The sequence below is a fragment of the Pseudorasbora parva genome, chromosome 13 (assembly GCF_024679245.1).
Source record: "Pseudorasbora parva isolate DD20220531a chromosome 13, ASM2467924v1, whole genome shotgun sequence".
NCBI lineage: Eukaryota > Metazoa > Chordata > Actinopteri > Cypriniformes > Gobionidae > Pseudorasbora > Pseudorasbora parva.
In genome coordinates, this window is record NC_090184.1 from 45,707,364 (window position 1) to 45,724,128 (window position 16,765).

Genomic DNA, 16,765 nt, shown 5'->3' on the forward strand with positions numbered 1-16,765 from the left:
GTGTGTGTGAGAGTGACTGTGTGTGTGAGTGACTGTGTGTGTGTGTGTCTGTGTGTGTGTGTGTGTCTGTGTGAGAGAGAGAGAGAGAGAGAGAGAGTGAGTGACTAAATGTGTGTGTGTGTGAGAGAGAGAGAGAAAGTTAGTGACTGTGTGAGTGTGTGTGTGAATGTGTGTGTGTGACTGTGTGTGTGTGTGTGTGTGTGTGTGTGAGTGACTGTGTGTGTGTGTGTGTGAGTGACTGTATGTGTGTGTGAGTGACTGTATGTGTGTGTGTATGAGTGACTGAATGTGTGAGTGACTGTGTGTGTGTGTGTGTGTGTGTGAGATCTCTCCTTCAGTCACATGATGATGATGCCGTGTGTCATGTTTAATGAGGCCGGCTGTCATTAGAGAAAGGGAATCCCGCAGCTCCAGCTATTCACCTGCATGCTCTCTCACACACACACACACACTCACTCATTCAGACACTCTCTACACACTCACCTGCGCGTGGCCCGTCTCTTCCTGGCCCGTCCGGCGAGCATCACAGGTCAGCCTCGTCGTCTTTCACCTGGACACTCACAGTCAACAGTTAAAGTTACACTGTAGTAAATAAATTAAAGATGCCCTCGAAGGAGAAAAAAACACGACAGGCACAGGAAACCGAAGAAGAGGAGGACGATGACGGAGCGGAGAAGAAATCAAAGTCGAGAAGGAAAGGTAAGATCAGCGGTCCAGATTGTGCCACAAAGAAGAAACAGAAACACGCAGAGGACACCGAGTCGGTCAGCGATGCATCCGAGGTGAGGAAGAGCCGCAGAGGGCCGGAAAAGAAGAAGAAGAAAAAGAAGAAGAAACAGGAGGATGAGGAGGTGAAGAGCAGCAGCGAGGACGGTGAAGATGAGCATGAATCGAAGAACAAATACAAGAACCTTCCGGATGTCGTCCAAGTGAGCAAAGGCAGGAAGAAGAGCATCATGGGATCCAAAGACAAGAAGTCCAAAGACGAGGGAGGCAAGAAAAAGAAGAAAGATGAAACGGAGCAAGAGGAGGAAAATGACGACTCCCAGAAGAAGAAAAAGAAGAAGTCCAAGAAGGGAAGCACTGACAGTGATGACGAGGGCAAAAAAGGAAAGGGCAAGAAAAAGAAATCCAAAAATGTTGATTATGTGGAGATCTACGAGAACGAGCTGAGGAACTATGAACCTGAAAAAGTGGAGAACTATGAGGACGAGTACCACAAGAAAAAAGGTAAGATGCCTAAACAACATAATGAACCGATGTGTGTTCTGCTCTAAGAGAATGTGCTGTCACTGTAGACAGACTAAAAATAACTTCTAACTTTCCTATTAAGGTAAAAAAAAACAGTATTACTGAGTGTTCTCAGAATGTAACACATCAAAAAAAAATTTTCCTGATTATAAGTTAATATTCCATTCTTCAAACATTGTGAAAACATTAATTTTGAGTTTTCTGAGCGTTAGTCTAGAGTGTTCTCTGAGCGTTACTCTAGAGTGTTCTCTGAGCGTTACTCTAGAGCGTTCTCTGAGCGTTACTCTAGAGCGTTCTCTGAGCGTTACTCTAGAGCGTTCTCTGAGCGTTACTCTAGAGCGTTCTCTGAGCGTTACTCTAGAGCGTTCTCTGAGCGTTACTCTAGAGTGTTCTCTGAGCGTTACTCTAGAGTGTTCTCTGAGCGTTAGTCTAGAGTGTTCTCTGAGCGTTACTCTAGTGTTCTCTGAGCGTTACTCTAGTGTTCTCTGAGCGTTACTCTTGAGTGTTCTCTGAGCGTTACTCTAGAGTGTTCTCTGAGCGTTACTCTTGAGTGTTCTGTGAGCGTTACTCTTGAGTGTTCTGTGAGCGTTACTCTAGAGTGTTCTGTGAGCGTTACTCTAGAGTGTTCTCTGAGCGTTACTCTAGTGTTCTCTGAGCGTTACTCTAGTGTTCTCTGAGCGTTAATCTAGAGCGTTCTCTGAGCGTTACTCTAGAGCGTTCTCTGAGCGTTACTCTAGAGCGTTCTCTGAGCGTTACTCTAGAGCGTTCTCTGAGCGTTACTCTAGAGCGTTCTCTGAGCGTTACTCTAGAGCGTTCTCTGAGCGTTACTCTAGAGCGTTCTCTGAGCGTTACTCTAGAGCGTTCTCTGAGCGTTACTCTAGAGCGTTCTCTGAGCGTTACTCTAGAGCGTTCTCTGAGCGTTACTCTAGAGCGTTCTCTGAGCGTTACTCTAGAGCGTTCTCTGAGCGTTACTCTAGAGCGTTCTCTGAGCGTTACTCTAGAGCGTTCTCTGAGCGTTACTCTAGAGCGTTCTCTGAGCGTTAGTCTAGAGCGTTCTCTGAGCGTTACTCTAGAGCGTTCTCTGAGCGTTACTCTAGAGCGTTCTCTGAGCGTTACTCTAGAGCGTTCTCTGAGCGTTACTCTAGAGCGTTCTCTGAGCGTTACTCTAGAGTGTTCTCTGAGCGTTACTCTAGAGTGTTCTCTGAGTGTTACTCTAGAGTGTTCTCTGAGCGTTACTCTAGAGTGTTCTCTGAGCGTTACTCTAGAGTGTTCTCTGAGCGTTACTCTAGAGTGTTCTCTGAGCGTTACTCTAGAGTGTTCTCTGAGCGTTACTCTAGAGTGTTCTCTGAGCGTTACTCTAGAGTGTTCTCTGAGCGTTACTCTAGAGTGTTCTCTGAGCGTTAGTCTAGCGTGTTCTCTGAGCGTTAGTCTAGCGTGTTCTCTGAGCGTTAGTCTAGCGTGTTCTCTGAGCGTTAGTCTAGCGTGTTCTCCGAGCGTTAGTCTAGAGTGTTCTCCGAGCGTTAGTCTAGTGTTCTCCGAGCGTTACTCTAGAGGGTCCTCCGAGCGTTACTCTAGAGCGTCCTCCGAGCGTTACTCTAGAGCGTCCTCCGAGCGTTACTCTAGAGCGTCCTCCGAGCGTTACTCTAGAGCGTCCTCCGAGCGTTACTCTAGAGCGTCCTCCGAGCGTTACTCTAGAGCGTCCTCCGAGCGTTACTCTAGAGCGTCCTCCGAGCGTTACTCTAGAGCGTCCTCCGAGCGTTACTCTAGAGCGTCCTCCGAGCGTTACTCTAGAGCGTCCTCCGAGCGTTACTCTAGAGCGTCCTCCGAGCGTTACTCTAGAGCGTCCTCCGAGCGTTACTCTAGAGCGTCCTCCGAGCGTTACTCTAGAGCGTCCTCCGAGCGTTACTCTAGAGCGTCCTCCGAGCGTTACTCTAGAGCGTCCTCCGAGCGTTACTCTAGAGCGTCCTCCGAGCGTTACTCTCGAGCGTCCTCCGAGCGTTACTCTCGAGCGTCCTCCGAGCGTTACTCTCGAGCGTCCTCCGAGCGTTACTCTCGAGCGTCCTCCGAGCGTTACTCTCGAGCGTTCTCTGAACTGCCACACACATAATAAAACATAAACAAAACACAACGTTAAAGTCCAGGCCTGGTCCTCTCTCATCCTTCACTGTTGTCGCTCTTTTTATTCTTCCGTAGCTGCTCCGTGAGAAAATTTGAGACCAGTATAAATTAGCTTAGCTAAGTTAACTTGTTTCAGAACTTTTAGAGAATATTCAAAAGTAACTTTCTATTAACGTTTGAAGAATGATACAATAGAATGTTTCCTTAATGTTCACATAACCAAGAGATTTCAGTTACAGTCTTGTTCAAAATAATAGCAGTACAATGTGACTAACCAGAATAATCAAGGTTTTTAGTATATTTTTTATTGCTACGTGGCAAACAAGTTACCAGTAGGTTCAGTAGATTCTCAGAAAACAAACAAGACCCAGCATTCATGATATGCACGCTCTTAAGGCTGTGCAATTGGGCAATTAGTTGAAAGGGGTGTGTTCAAAAAAATAGCAGTGTCTACCTTTGACTGTACAAACTCAAAACTATTTTGTACAAACATTTTTTTTCTGGGATTTAGCAATCCTGTGAATCACTAAACTAATATTTAGTTGTATGACCACAGTTTTTTAAAACTGCTTGACATCTGTGTGGCATGGAGTCAACCAACCTGTGGCACCTCTCAGCTGTTATTCCACTCCATGATTCTTTAACAACATTCCACAATTCATTCACATTTCTTGGTTTTGCTTCAGAAACAGCATTTTTGATATCACCCCACAAGTTCTCAATTGGATTAAGGTCTGGAGATTGGGCTGGCCACTCCATAACATTAATTTTGTTGGTTTGGAACCAAGACTTTGCCCGTTTACTAGTGTGTTTTGGGTCATTGTCTTGTTGAAACAACCATTTCAAGGGCATGTCCTCTTCAGCATAGGGCAACATGACCTCTTCAAGTATTTTAACATATGCAAACTGATCCATGATCCCTGGTATGCGATAAATAGGCCCAACACCATAGTAGGAGAAACATGCCCATATCATGATGCTTGCACCTCCATGCTTCACTGTCTTCACTGTGTACTGTAGCTTGAATTCAGAGTTTGGGGGTCGTCTCACAAACTGCCTGTGGCCCTTGGACCCAAAAAGAACAATTTTACTCTCATCAGTCCACAAAATGTTCCTCCATTTCTCTTTAGGCCAGTTGATGTGTTCTTTGGCAAATTGTAACCTCTTCTGCACATGCCTTTTTTTTAACAGAGGGACTTTGCGGGGGATTCTTGAAAATAGATTAGCTTCACACAGACGTCTTCTAACTGTCACAGTACTTACAGGTAACTCCAGACTGTCTTTGATCATCCTGAAGGTGATCATTGGCTGAGCCTTTGCCATTCTGGTTATTCTTCTATCCATTTTGATGGTTGTCTTCCGTTTTCTTCCACGTCTCTCTGGTTTTGCTCTCCATTTTAAGGCATTGGAGATCATTTTAGCTGAACAGCCTATCATTTTTTGCACCTCTTTATAGGTTTTCCCCTCTCTAATCAACTTTTTAATCAAAGTACACTGTTCTTCTGAACAATGTCTTGAACGACCCATTTTCCTCAGCTTTCAAATGCATGTTCAACAAGTGTTGGCTTCATCCTTAAATAGGGGCCACCTGATTCACACCTGTTTCTTCACAAAATTGATGACCTCAGTGATTGAATGCCACACTGCTATTTTTTTGAACACACCCCTTTCAACTAATTCAACTAATTGCCCAATTGCACAGCCTTAAGAGCGTGCATATCATGAATGCTGGGTCTCATTTGTTTTCTGAGAATCTACTGAACCTACTGGTAACTTGTTTGCCACGTAGCAATAAAAAATATACTAAAAACCTTGATTATTCTGGTTAGTCACATTGTACTGCTATTATTTTGAACAAGACTGTATATTTTGACCACGTGTTTCCAGTCACCTTATATTGCTGTGATCTATATTCTGATTTTGATATGGGTAATATCGTGACTTGACTGTATCGTGTCTTTATGATTTGTCGTGTTTTCCCTCTAGTTTTAATATGTTGACCTGAGATGATCATGAGCTTAGTCATTGTTCATCAGGGCGTTTCGTACTGTTATTCAATGGAGTGTGAATGTCAACGTCATTAATAATGCACTGGATCTCTCGCTCATCCGTTCTGTGTTTAATTATATGACAGTGTATGAGGTTGTGACCATCACCGGAGACGTCAATGGCGCTGGCACAGACGCTAATGTCTTCATCACGCTTTTCGGTGACTACGGCATCACTCCCAAACTACACCTGGCCAGCAAGTGAGTCCATGTTACTGACCTGAAACTTGATTCATAATCATCTCTGTTAATAATAAATGAAAGGCCTGGGAGCCGCAGTCTCGTTGTTTACTGTTGTATTTAAAGGCGATTCATTTGCTGATGAAATGTAACCCCATCACTCTGTCTTTCCCTGAATCCACAGCACAGAGAAGAGGTATTTGAGTCGCTGCTGTTGTGAACTTGTGCACATGATATTCTAGAACCATTCATCAAGGACCAATATTTCCCACTCAGAAGGGCTCAGGTGTATTGCTCCTCATAATGAAGGGCTACAATATGCATGTGCTGTACATCACTATGATGGACTCGTGTGGATCAGACTGTGGAAATGTATAGCATTGTGCTGTAGAGACGCACACAGCAGCACTTTACTATTCTGTTTCCGGACACACATCATTCAAAATGATATTTCTATAATCTAGCTTGACTCACACTGCAAATATGTTCTTACTCTGTATTTTTGTCTTGTTTTACAGTACAAATATCTTCTGTAATCAAATCAGGATGCATTTACTTGAGAAGCATTACGTTTTGTTTTCTGAACAATGCTTCAAAATGTGGTGCTTTTCAGTCATTTCTGACCCAAAGATTCTATGTTTAGTTTTTTAAATATTTTTTTTTTTTTTTCATCAGAATGGTACGAGACTTGGTAAAGGTTTTGGCTTTCACTATATGAACACGCTCACCAAAAAAACCTTTAAAAAAAGGTCAAATGGTCCTAAAAACAGTCAAAAATGACTGAAAGCTCATTTTTTGAGAAATCAACCTCAAATTTGGTACACAATTTGTTTAGATGTATGCTTTAGTTTTCTTACAGTTTAAAGTACAATAGAAAATATTTCATCTAAAAATTGAAAATAGTATTTTGGTGCATTTTTCATAACAAATAAACGTAAACTTCTATAATTCTTCACTTTTTTAAAATAAAAACGTTCTTTTTTTTTTCACTTCAGCAATAATGTGCTGAGTATCTTCTTTAAAAAGAGACTAAGCTTTCAAGATTCATGACTATTCAGTATAACTAATGCATAAATATAATTTATTACCATAGAATTCCTTAAAAACACTAAATATATAATATAAAAACATTATCAAATTAATAAATAGTATGTTAATTTCATTGAAATAATCGTTTTTGATCGAAGCACAAGGATCAAAAGGTTTAAAAAGAGCAAATATCTGACTCCACTGGCTGATATTTGTTCGTTTTAAGCACAGACTCACTTCATTTTTATTAATTTCTCAGTCGTAATATCTTAGTTAAGAATGTTTAGAAAACAAGACAAAACTACTAATCAAAACTAACATTTTTTGCAGTTTGTCTCATGAAATACATAATTATCCAAAGCTCATTTGCAGAATATGTGTGTTTACAAGATGTTCCATCAGCAAATACATGATATATTGGGTGCTAGATATCATGTATTTTCTGAAATGTATCATGACTCTTTTAAAGTTTACTAAGGACATTTACATAAACGATGAAGCATTGGTGATGTTCATGTGCATTCACGGCCATTGTGCTTTTAATCTGCAGGGTTGAGCTTATGAGGGATATGATCAGTTCTTTTCAGTTATTTACATTTACACTATTGTATCATAAATCATTATTATGGTTTCATATTAACACCTTATTTTGGCCTGAATATTGTGAATCGGGGTTTGAATTTTTCTCAAGAAATGAGAAGATGTTCGTTATTGTTTGCATTGATATTTATTACAGGAATCGAACTGCTTTTGAAAAAAACAAAACTGACGTCTTCCGGATAAAAACACACAATGTCGGCCCTTTGAAGAAAGTTAGGTGAGTTGATGAGTTTTACTGTAATTCGAGGTCAGGAATAACTTTATTTGTTATTGGAAATAACTCATAATCAAATCATGTTAATAACAAAAGTAAATGAAATACAATAATGCATTTTTGAACAAATATGTATGCAACTAGTCGAAAGTATGTAAGCTTTCTGCCACAGGATAAAAAATAATAAAGGGAATTGCTACTTTATAACTTGCAATTTGAACTTTATATCTGCCATTTCTGACTTTATATCTTGTAATTCTGACTTTATATCTCGTAATTCTGACTTTATTTCTTGTAATTCTGACTTTATATCTCGTAATTCTGACTTTATATCTCGTAATTCTGACTTTATATCTCGTAATTCTGACTTTATATCTTGTAATTATGACTTTATATCTTGTAATTCTGACTTTTTATCTTGTAATTCTGACTTTATATCTCGTAATTCTGACTTTATATCTCGTAATTCTGACTTTTTATCTTGTAATTCTGACTTTATATCTCGTAATTCTGACTTTATATCTCGTAATTCTGACTTTATATCTCGTAATTCTGACTTTATATCTTGTAATTCTGACTTTATATCTCGTAATTCTGACTTTTTATCTCGTAATTCTGACTTTATATTTTGTAATTCTGACTTTATATTTTGTAATTCTGACTTTATATCTCGTAACTCTGACTTTATATTTTGTAATTCTGACTTTATATCTTGTAATTATGACTTTATATCTTGTAATTCTGACTTTATATTTTGTAATTCTGACTTTATATCTCGTAATTCTGACTTTATATCTCGTAATTCTGACTTTATATCTTGTAATTCTGACATATATCTCGAATTCTGACTTATATCTAGTAATTCTGACTTTATATCTTGTAATTCTGACTTTATATCTTGTAATTCTGACTTCATATCTTGTAATTCTGACTTTATATCTCGTAATTCTGACTTTATATCTCGTAATTCTGACTTTATATCTTGTAATTCTGACTTTATATCTTGCAATTCTGACTTTTTATCTTGTAATTCTGACTTTATATCTCGTAATTCTGACTTTATATCTCGTAATTCTGACTTTATATCTCGTAATTCTGACTTTATATCTTGTAATTCTGACTTTTTATCTTGTAATTCTGACTTTATATCTCGTAATTCTGACTTTATATCTTGTAATTCTGACTTTATATCTTGTAATTCTGACTTTATATTTTGTAATTCTGACTTTATATCTTGTAATTCTGACTTTTTATCTCGTAATTCTGACTTTATATCTCGTAATTCTGACTTTATATCTTGTAATTCTGACTTTATATTTTGTAATTCTGACTTTATATTTTGTAATTCTGACTTTATATCTTGTAATTCTGACTTTATATCTTGTAATTCTGACTTTATTTCTTGTAATTCTGACTTTATATCTCGTAATTCTGACTTTTTATCTCGTAATTCTGACTTTATTTCTTGTAATTCTGACTTTATATCTTGTAATTCTGACTTTTTATCTCGTAATTCTGACTTTATATCTCGTAATTCTGACTTTATATCTCGTAATTCTGACTTTATATCTCGTAATTCTGACTTTATATCTCGTAATTCTGACTTTATATTTCGTAATTCTGACTTTATATCTCGTAATTCTGACTTTATTTCTTGTAATTCTGACTTTATTTCTTGTAATTCTGACTTTATATCTTGTAATTCTGACTTTATATCTCGTAATTCTGACTTTATATCTCGTAATTCTGACTTTATATCTTGTAATTCTGACTTTATATCTCGTAATTCTGACTTTATATCTCGTAATTCTGACTTTTTATCTCGTAATTCTGACTTTATATCTCGTAATTCTGACTTTATATCTCGTAATTCTGACTTTATATCTCGTAATTCTGACTTTATATCTCGTAATTCTGACTTTATATCTCGTAATTCTGACTTTATATCTCGTAATTCTGACTTTATATTTTGTAATTATGACTTTATATCTTGTAATTCTGACTTTATATCTCGTAATTCTGACTTTATATCTCGTAATTCTGACTTTATATCTCACAATTCTGACTTTATATCTTGTAATTCTGACTTTATATCTTGTAATTCTGACTTTATATTTTGTAATTCTGACTTTTTATCTTGTAATTCTGACTTTATATCTCGTAATTCTGACTTTATTTCTTGTAATTCTGACTTTATATCTTGTAATTCTGACTTTATATCTTGTAATTCTGACTTTATATCTCGTAATTCTGACTTTTTATCTCGTAATTCTGACTTTATATTTTGTAATTCTGACTTTATATTTTGTAATTCTGACTTTATATTTTGTAATTCTGACTTTATATCTCGTAACTCTGACTTTATATTTTGTAATTCTGACTTTATATCTTGTAATTATGACTTTATATCTTGTAATTCTGACTTTATATTTTGTAATTCTGACTTTATATCTCGTAATTCTGACTTTATATCTCACAATTCTGACTTTATATCTCGTAATTCTGACTTTATATCTTGTAATTCTGACATATATCTCGAATTCTGACTTATATCTAGTAATTCTGACTTTATATCTTGTAATTCTGACTTCATATCTTGTAATTCTGACTTTATATCTAGTAATTCTGACTTTATATCTTGTAATTCTGACTTCATATCTTGTAATTCTGACTTTATATCTCGTAATTCTGACTTTATATCTCGTAATTCTGACTTTATATCTTGTAATTCTGACTTTATATCTTGCAATTCTGACTTTTTATCTTGTAATTCTGACTTTATATCTCGTAATTCTGACTTTATATCTCGTAATTCTGACTTTATATCTTGTAATTCTGACTTTATATCTTGCAATTCTGACTTTTTATCTTGTAATTCTGACTTTATATCTCGTAATTCTGACTTTATATCTTGTAATTCTGACTTTATGTCTCGTAATTCTGACTTTATATCTTGTAATTCTGACTTTATATCTCGTAATTCTGACTTTATATCTTGTAATTCTGACTTTATATCTTGTAATTCTGACTTTATATTTTGTAATTCTGACTTTATATCTTGTAATTCTGACTTTATATCTCGTAATTCTGACTTTATATCTCGTAATTCTGACTTTATATCTCGTAATTCTGACTTTATATCTTGTAATTCTGACTTTATATCTCGTAATTCTGACTTTATATCTCATAATTCTGACTTTATATCTCATAATTCTGACTTTATTGATGTAAACTCACAATAGTGAGATTAAAAGTCGCAAAATTATCTTCTAAAATAACAATTATTAAAGAAGCAAAGTCATGGAAGATATTATGTCTGAACTTTTTTTGAAATCCTATTTTCCCTTTGAATTGAGTTTATTTTCCTGACTTTGTTCTTGTTGATTTAATATCTTCAGTCATTTTACTCATCTCCAGTAAAAGTATCTTGATTTATTTGTACTGGAAATGATGTCCAGTGTTTTTTCTAGTAGTGTGGTGTTGATTGATCGGAGGTGTGTGTGTGTGTGTGTGTGTGTGTGTGTGTGTGTGTGTGTGTCCGTTCTGGTTCTGTTTGTCAGGATTGAACATGATAACACGGGTCTGAACGCCAGCTGGTTTCTGGACCGGGTCGTGGTCACAGACATGAATAGGCCACATTTGCGCTTCTACTTCGCCTGCAACAACTGGCTGAGCCGGACCGAGGGCGACGGCCTGTTTGTGCGAGACCTGCTGGGCAGTCTGGACCCCATGGACATGCCCAAATGTGAGACATGATATCACAATTTATGAAATGTCACTGTAAAAATTAGCCTGCCGTGGTCATACTCAGCTCTAGTCAGAATATGAGTCTGATGCTCATTGGGCTGTGATTATGGGGCATGTTTAAACCCAACCAGAAAAGACCTCGATTGGACAGACAGACAACCAATCAGAGCAGCGGAGCGACGCTTAACGTTAGTTGTCAAATGTCAACAGAGCTCAACTGCACTGTGTTGCCAAGTCTGCGGTTTTCCCGCCGGTTGTCTTCTATGTCCGCGGGTTGAAGATACATTTACCTCAATGTATAGGCCCGCCCTGATGATCTCATTGGTCAGTTACTGTTGATCATCTGTCCATCATCGGCTAAAGCCCGTCCTGATGATCTCATTGGTCAGTTTCTGTTGATCATCTGTCCATCATCGGCTAAAGCCCGCCCTGATGATCTCATTGGTTAGTTTCTGTTGATCATCTGTCCTTCATCGGCTAAAGCCCGCCCTGATGATCTCATTGGTCAGTTACTGTTGATCATCTGTCCATCATCGGCTAAAGCCCGTCCTGATGATCTCATTGGTCAGTTTCTGTTGATCATCTGTCCATCATCGGCTAAAGCCCGCCCTGATGATCTCATTGGTTAGTTTCTGTTGATCATGTGTCCGTCATCGGCTAAAGCCCGCCCTGATGATCTCATTGGTCAGTTTCTGTTGATCATCTGTCCGTCATCGGCTAAAGCCCGCCCTGATGATCTCATTGGTCAGTTTCTGTTCTGGCATAATTACTCCTCCATGGAACGAGTCCAGACCGAACTGCCCGAACTCAAATATTGTTGGGTGTCTGATCCGTAGTTTAAAATCGCAATGAATTTGATGTTGCACTGCTCTTTTATTCTCTATTCTGTCGTATATCGAGTTACATCCAAGCTATCTAAAAATAGTTGCTGCCTTAAATTTATAAGTACAATCAACTTGTATGTTTAAGTAATTTGAACTTAAATTACATTGAACCGACTTGAGTTGACTCTTTTATAACGCCTCTGATTCCTTGGGTCATATCAACTTCAGTGAATTTCATGATTTATTGTGCTTTTTTTGCAGATAATAAATATGTTTTGAGTGTGTTCACGCCTGATGTGAAGGGCAGCGGGACGGATGCGGATGTTTTCGTCAATATTTTTGGGGAAAATGGAGATACAGGTAATATTTAAGTTATAATATTTTCTTCAATTTTCTTTATTATTACCATCAATTATTATTATTTATATTCAAATGTATTATTATTTATGTTATTTGCTTTGGCAATATTGTATTTTTACATTCATTCCAATAAAGCAATCTTGAATTGAATTCATAAATAAATAAGGTAGACTGGTCAGTTATACAGAAGAGTGAATGACAAAAAAAATACACAAAAAAATAAATGCAACATTATATACAGCAAAATATACACAGTGACAAGACAATGTGTATATCAAAAATTATGTGAATATACACCGATCAGGCATAACATTAAAAACATCTAAAAAATGCTGGGTTAAAAACAACTTAAGTTGGGTTGAAAATGGACTAACCCAGCAATTGTGTTGTTTTATAAGTTGTTTTAACCCAGCGGTTAAGTTGTTTTAACCCAGCGGTTAAGTTGTTTTAACCCAGCAGTTAAGTTGTTTTAACCCAGCAGTTAAGTTGTTTTAACCCAGCAATTGTGTTGTTTTAACCCAGCAATTGTGTTGTTTTAACCCAGCAATTGTGTTGTTTTAACCCAGCGGTTAAGTTGTTTTAACCCAGCAATTGTGTTGTTTTAACCCAGCGGTTAAGTTGTTTTAACCCAGCGGTTAAGTTGTTTTAACCCAGCAGTTAAGTTGTTTTAACCCAGCAATTGTGTTGTTTTAACCCAGCAATTGTGTTGTTTTAACCCAGCAATTGTGTTGTTTTAACCCAGCGGTTAAGTTGTTTTAACCCAGCAATTGTGTTGTTTTAACCCAGCGGTTAAGTTGTTTTAACCCAGCGGTTAAGTTGTTTTAACCCAGCGGTTAAGTTGTTTTAACCCAGCGGTTAAGTTGTTTTAACCCAGCAATTGTGTTGTTTTAACCCAGCAATTGTGTTGTTTTAACCTAGCAATTGTGTTGTTTTAACCCAGCAATTGTGTTGTTTTAACCCAGCAATTGTGTTGTTTTAACCCAGCAATTGTGTTGTTTTAACCCAGCAATTGTGTTGTTTTAACCCAGCGGTTAAGTTGTTTTAACCCAGCAGTTAAGTTGTTTTAACCCAGCAATTGTGTTGTTTTAACCCAGCGGTTAAGTTGTTTTAACCCAGCAATTGTGTTGTTTTAACCCAGCGGTTAATTTGTTTAAACCCAGCAATTGTGTTGTTTTAACCCAGCAATTGTGTTGTTTTAACCCAGTGGTTAAGTTGTTTTAACCCAGTGGTTAAGTTGTTTTAACCCAGCAATTGTGTTGTTTTAACCCAGCGGTTAAGTTGTTTTAACCCAGCAATTGTGTTGTTTTAACCCAGCAATTGTGTTGTTTTAACCCAGCAATTGTGTTGTTTTAACCCAGCGGTTAAGTTGTTTTAACCCAGCAATTGTGTTGTTTTAACCCAGCGGTTAAGTTGTTTTAACCCAGCGGTTAAGTTGTTTTAACCCAGCGGTTAAGTTGTTTTAACCCAGCGGTTAAGTTGTTTTAACCCAGCAATTGTGTTGTTTTAACCCAGCAATTGTGTTGTTTTAACCTAGCAATTGTGTTGTTTTAACCCAGCAATTGTGTTGTTTTAACCCAGCAATTGTGTTGTTTTAACCCAGCAATTGTGTTGTTTTAACCCAGCGGTTAAGTTGTTTTAACCCAGCAGTTAAGTTGTTTTAACCCAGCAATTGTGTTGTTTTAACCCAGCGGTTAAGTTGTTTTAACCCAGCAATTGTGTTGTTTTAACCCAGCGGTTAATTTGTTTAAACCCAGCAATTGTGTTGTTTTAACCCAGCAATTGTGTTGTTTTAACCCAGTGGTTAAGTTGTTTTAACCCAGTGGTTAAGTTGTTTTAACCCAGCAATTGTGTTGTTTTAACCCAGCGGTTAAGTTGTTTTAACCCAGCAATTGTGTTGTTTTAATCCAGCAATTGTGTTGTTTTAACCCAGCGGTTAAGTTGTTTTAACCCAGCAATTGTGTTGTTTTAACCCAGCGGTTAAGTTGTTTTAACCCAGCAATTGTGTTGTTTTAACCCAGCGGTTAAGTTGTTTTAACCCAGCAATTGTGTTGTTTTAACCCAGCAATTGTGTTGTTTTAACCCAGCGGTTAAGTTGTTTTAACCCAGCAATTGTGTTGTTTTAACCCAGCAATTGTGTTGTTTTAACCCAGCGGTTAAGTTGTTTTAACCCAGCAATTGTGTTGTTTTAACCCAGCGGTTAAGTTGTTTTAACCCAGCGGTTAAGTTGTTTTAACCCAGCAATTGTGTTGTTTTAACCCAGCGGTTAAGTTGTTTTAACCCAGCAATTGTGTTGTTTTAACCCAGCGGTTAAGTTGTTTTAACCCAGCGGTTAAGTTGTTTTAACCCAGCAATTGTGTTGTTTTAACCCAGTGGTTAAGTTGTTTTAACCCAGCAATTGTGTTGTTTTAACCCAGCGGTTAAGTTGTTTTAACCCAGCAATTGTGCTGTTTTAACCCAGCGGTTAAGTTGTTTTAACCCAGTGGTTAAGTTGTTTTAACCCAGCAATTGTGTTGTTTTAACCCAGCGGTTAAGTTGTTTTAACCCAGCAATTGTGCTGTTTTAACCCAGTGGTTAAGTTGTTTTAACCCAGCAATTGTGTTGTTTTAACCCAGCGGTTAAGTTGTTTTAACCCAGCAATTGTGTTGTTTTAACCCAGCGGTTATGTTGTTTTAACCCAGCAATTGGGTTGTCTTAAGCAAACATTTAACCCAACCGCTGGGTTACTCCATTTTCAACCAAACTTGAGTTGTTTTTAACCCAGCATTTTATTCAAATGCATTATTAGGTCATAATGTTATGCCTGATCGGTGTATAAATGCCAATGCAAATATCTGAGGAAATGAGCATATCTATATGACCATATATGAGGTAAAATCCAGATTAATTTACTGAAACCCTAGGTATGTAAACCAGTAATATAACACTGAAAGAACTTTACAACTTTTCTTGCAACTACAAATAAGAGTCTCTTCTGCTCATTTATTCCTGTGATCATCATCATCATCATCATCATCATTACTCCAGTCTTCAGTGTCACATGATCCTTTGCATTATAAATGTCACTTTTGATCACTTCGATGTCCTTGCTGAATAAAAGCGTTAACTGTTGTGTGTGAGAAGGCCGGTTTAAAGTGGCTATAGACTAAGCGTGTCCTCAGCGAGACACAGAACCTGATAGCACACGTATGAACTCCAGATATCATGTGACATTATTATCTGATGTTTATGTTCCCCAAAGGTGAGAGAAGACTCGACAATGATAAAAACAACTTCGAGAGGGGAACGGAAGACAAGTTTACCATAGAGGCTCCAAACCTGGGCCGAGTGAGGAAGATCACCATCGGACACAACAACAAGGGCTCTTCGGCCGGATGGTTTGTGGAGAAGGTGAAATCTCAGGGAAAACTGCCTGTTTAGAGTATCATAAAAAGCTGAGACTTTGTGTCATATCAAGGCGCTCACGCATCGACTAAAAACCGTGCAGACTAAAAGACTGATATTTTGATTTAACATCTTAAGCTCTGGTACCATTTCCTCCTGGATTTGGCCGACCAACACCTTCCCATACACACATACAGTGGTCTCTAAATACAAAATTTTGGTGTAATTTTACAAGAAACCCTTTGAAGTTACATATACTCACGTTTATCACTTTTATCTGTGGTTTATGTTGTCTGACCTGTACACTGTAAAAAAAAAAAAAATCAGGTCTCCAATGGAAATTTTTTAGTGACTTGATGCAATTTAATTTTAATAAAATCAATTTGGCCAACCAAAAAATGTAGATGTGATCAGTCACTAGGAAATTTTCTATTTTACTCTGGGACCATTTCCGCCTGGATTTGGCCGACCGAAAAGGAAAAGCTTCCCATACTTACATACAGTGGACTCTAAATACACAATTTACAGGAAACCCTTTGAAATGACATAAAACACTGCTGAAAGTCATAAACACTGAAGTGTGTGTTGTCTGAGCTGTAATAAACACCCCCATAAAGAGGTGCTTTTTTTTTGGTTATAAATTTGCTCTAGCACCCTGCAGACAGAATTGGCCGTTTCCACTGAATGGCAGCAAATATTGGAGCGTTTTGTCTATATTAGTGTTAATTACGTTAAAGAAAAAGTGACATAAACTGTTCGTTCATTACCTTTTTTTCCATAACGTCCTTAAAGAATAACTGTGACTATATCAACATGCAGTGTCATTGACTAAAATGTATTTCAAAAATAAAAACCTGACCTGAATCACTCTTTCATATTGATTCTGAAGAATTAATATATTGTTTCAATGGATTAAAATCCGGAGGGATGCGGAGGCATTTGGCCAACCCAAAGCTTCCCGTACTAACATACAGTCGTCTCTAAATACACAATGTTGATAAAAGTCATAAACT

At 37.4% G+C, this 16,765-nt stretch overlaps 1 protein-coding gene across 1 annotated transcript in view; it reads left to right on the forward strand.

Moving 5' to 3' along the window:
- The first annotated feature begins 259 nt into the window (after positions 1–259).
- Positions 260–16,765, forward strand: part of loxhd1b (lipoxygenase homology PLAT domains 1b) — a 95,805-nt gene continuing 79,299 nt past the window's right edge. Inside the window, exons 1-6 of the mRNA XM_067414569.1 lie at positions 260–1,230; positions 5,504–5,618; positions 7,363–7,443; positions 11,001–11,185; positions 12,273–12,371; positions 15,610–15,758. Coding sequence (XP_067270670.1) covers positions 603–1,230; positions 5,504–5,618; positions 7,363–7,443; positions 11,001–11,185; positions 12,273–12,371; positions 15,610–15,758 — 1,257 coding nt within the window. The 5' untranslated portion in view covers positions 260–602. The remainder of the gene's footprint in view (positions 1,231–5,503; positions 5,619–7,362; positions 7,444–11,000; positions 11,186–12,272; positions 12,372–15,609; positions 15,759–16,765) is intronic.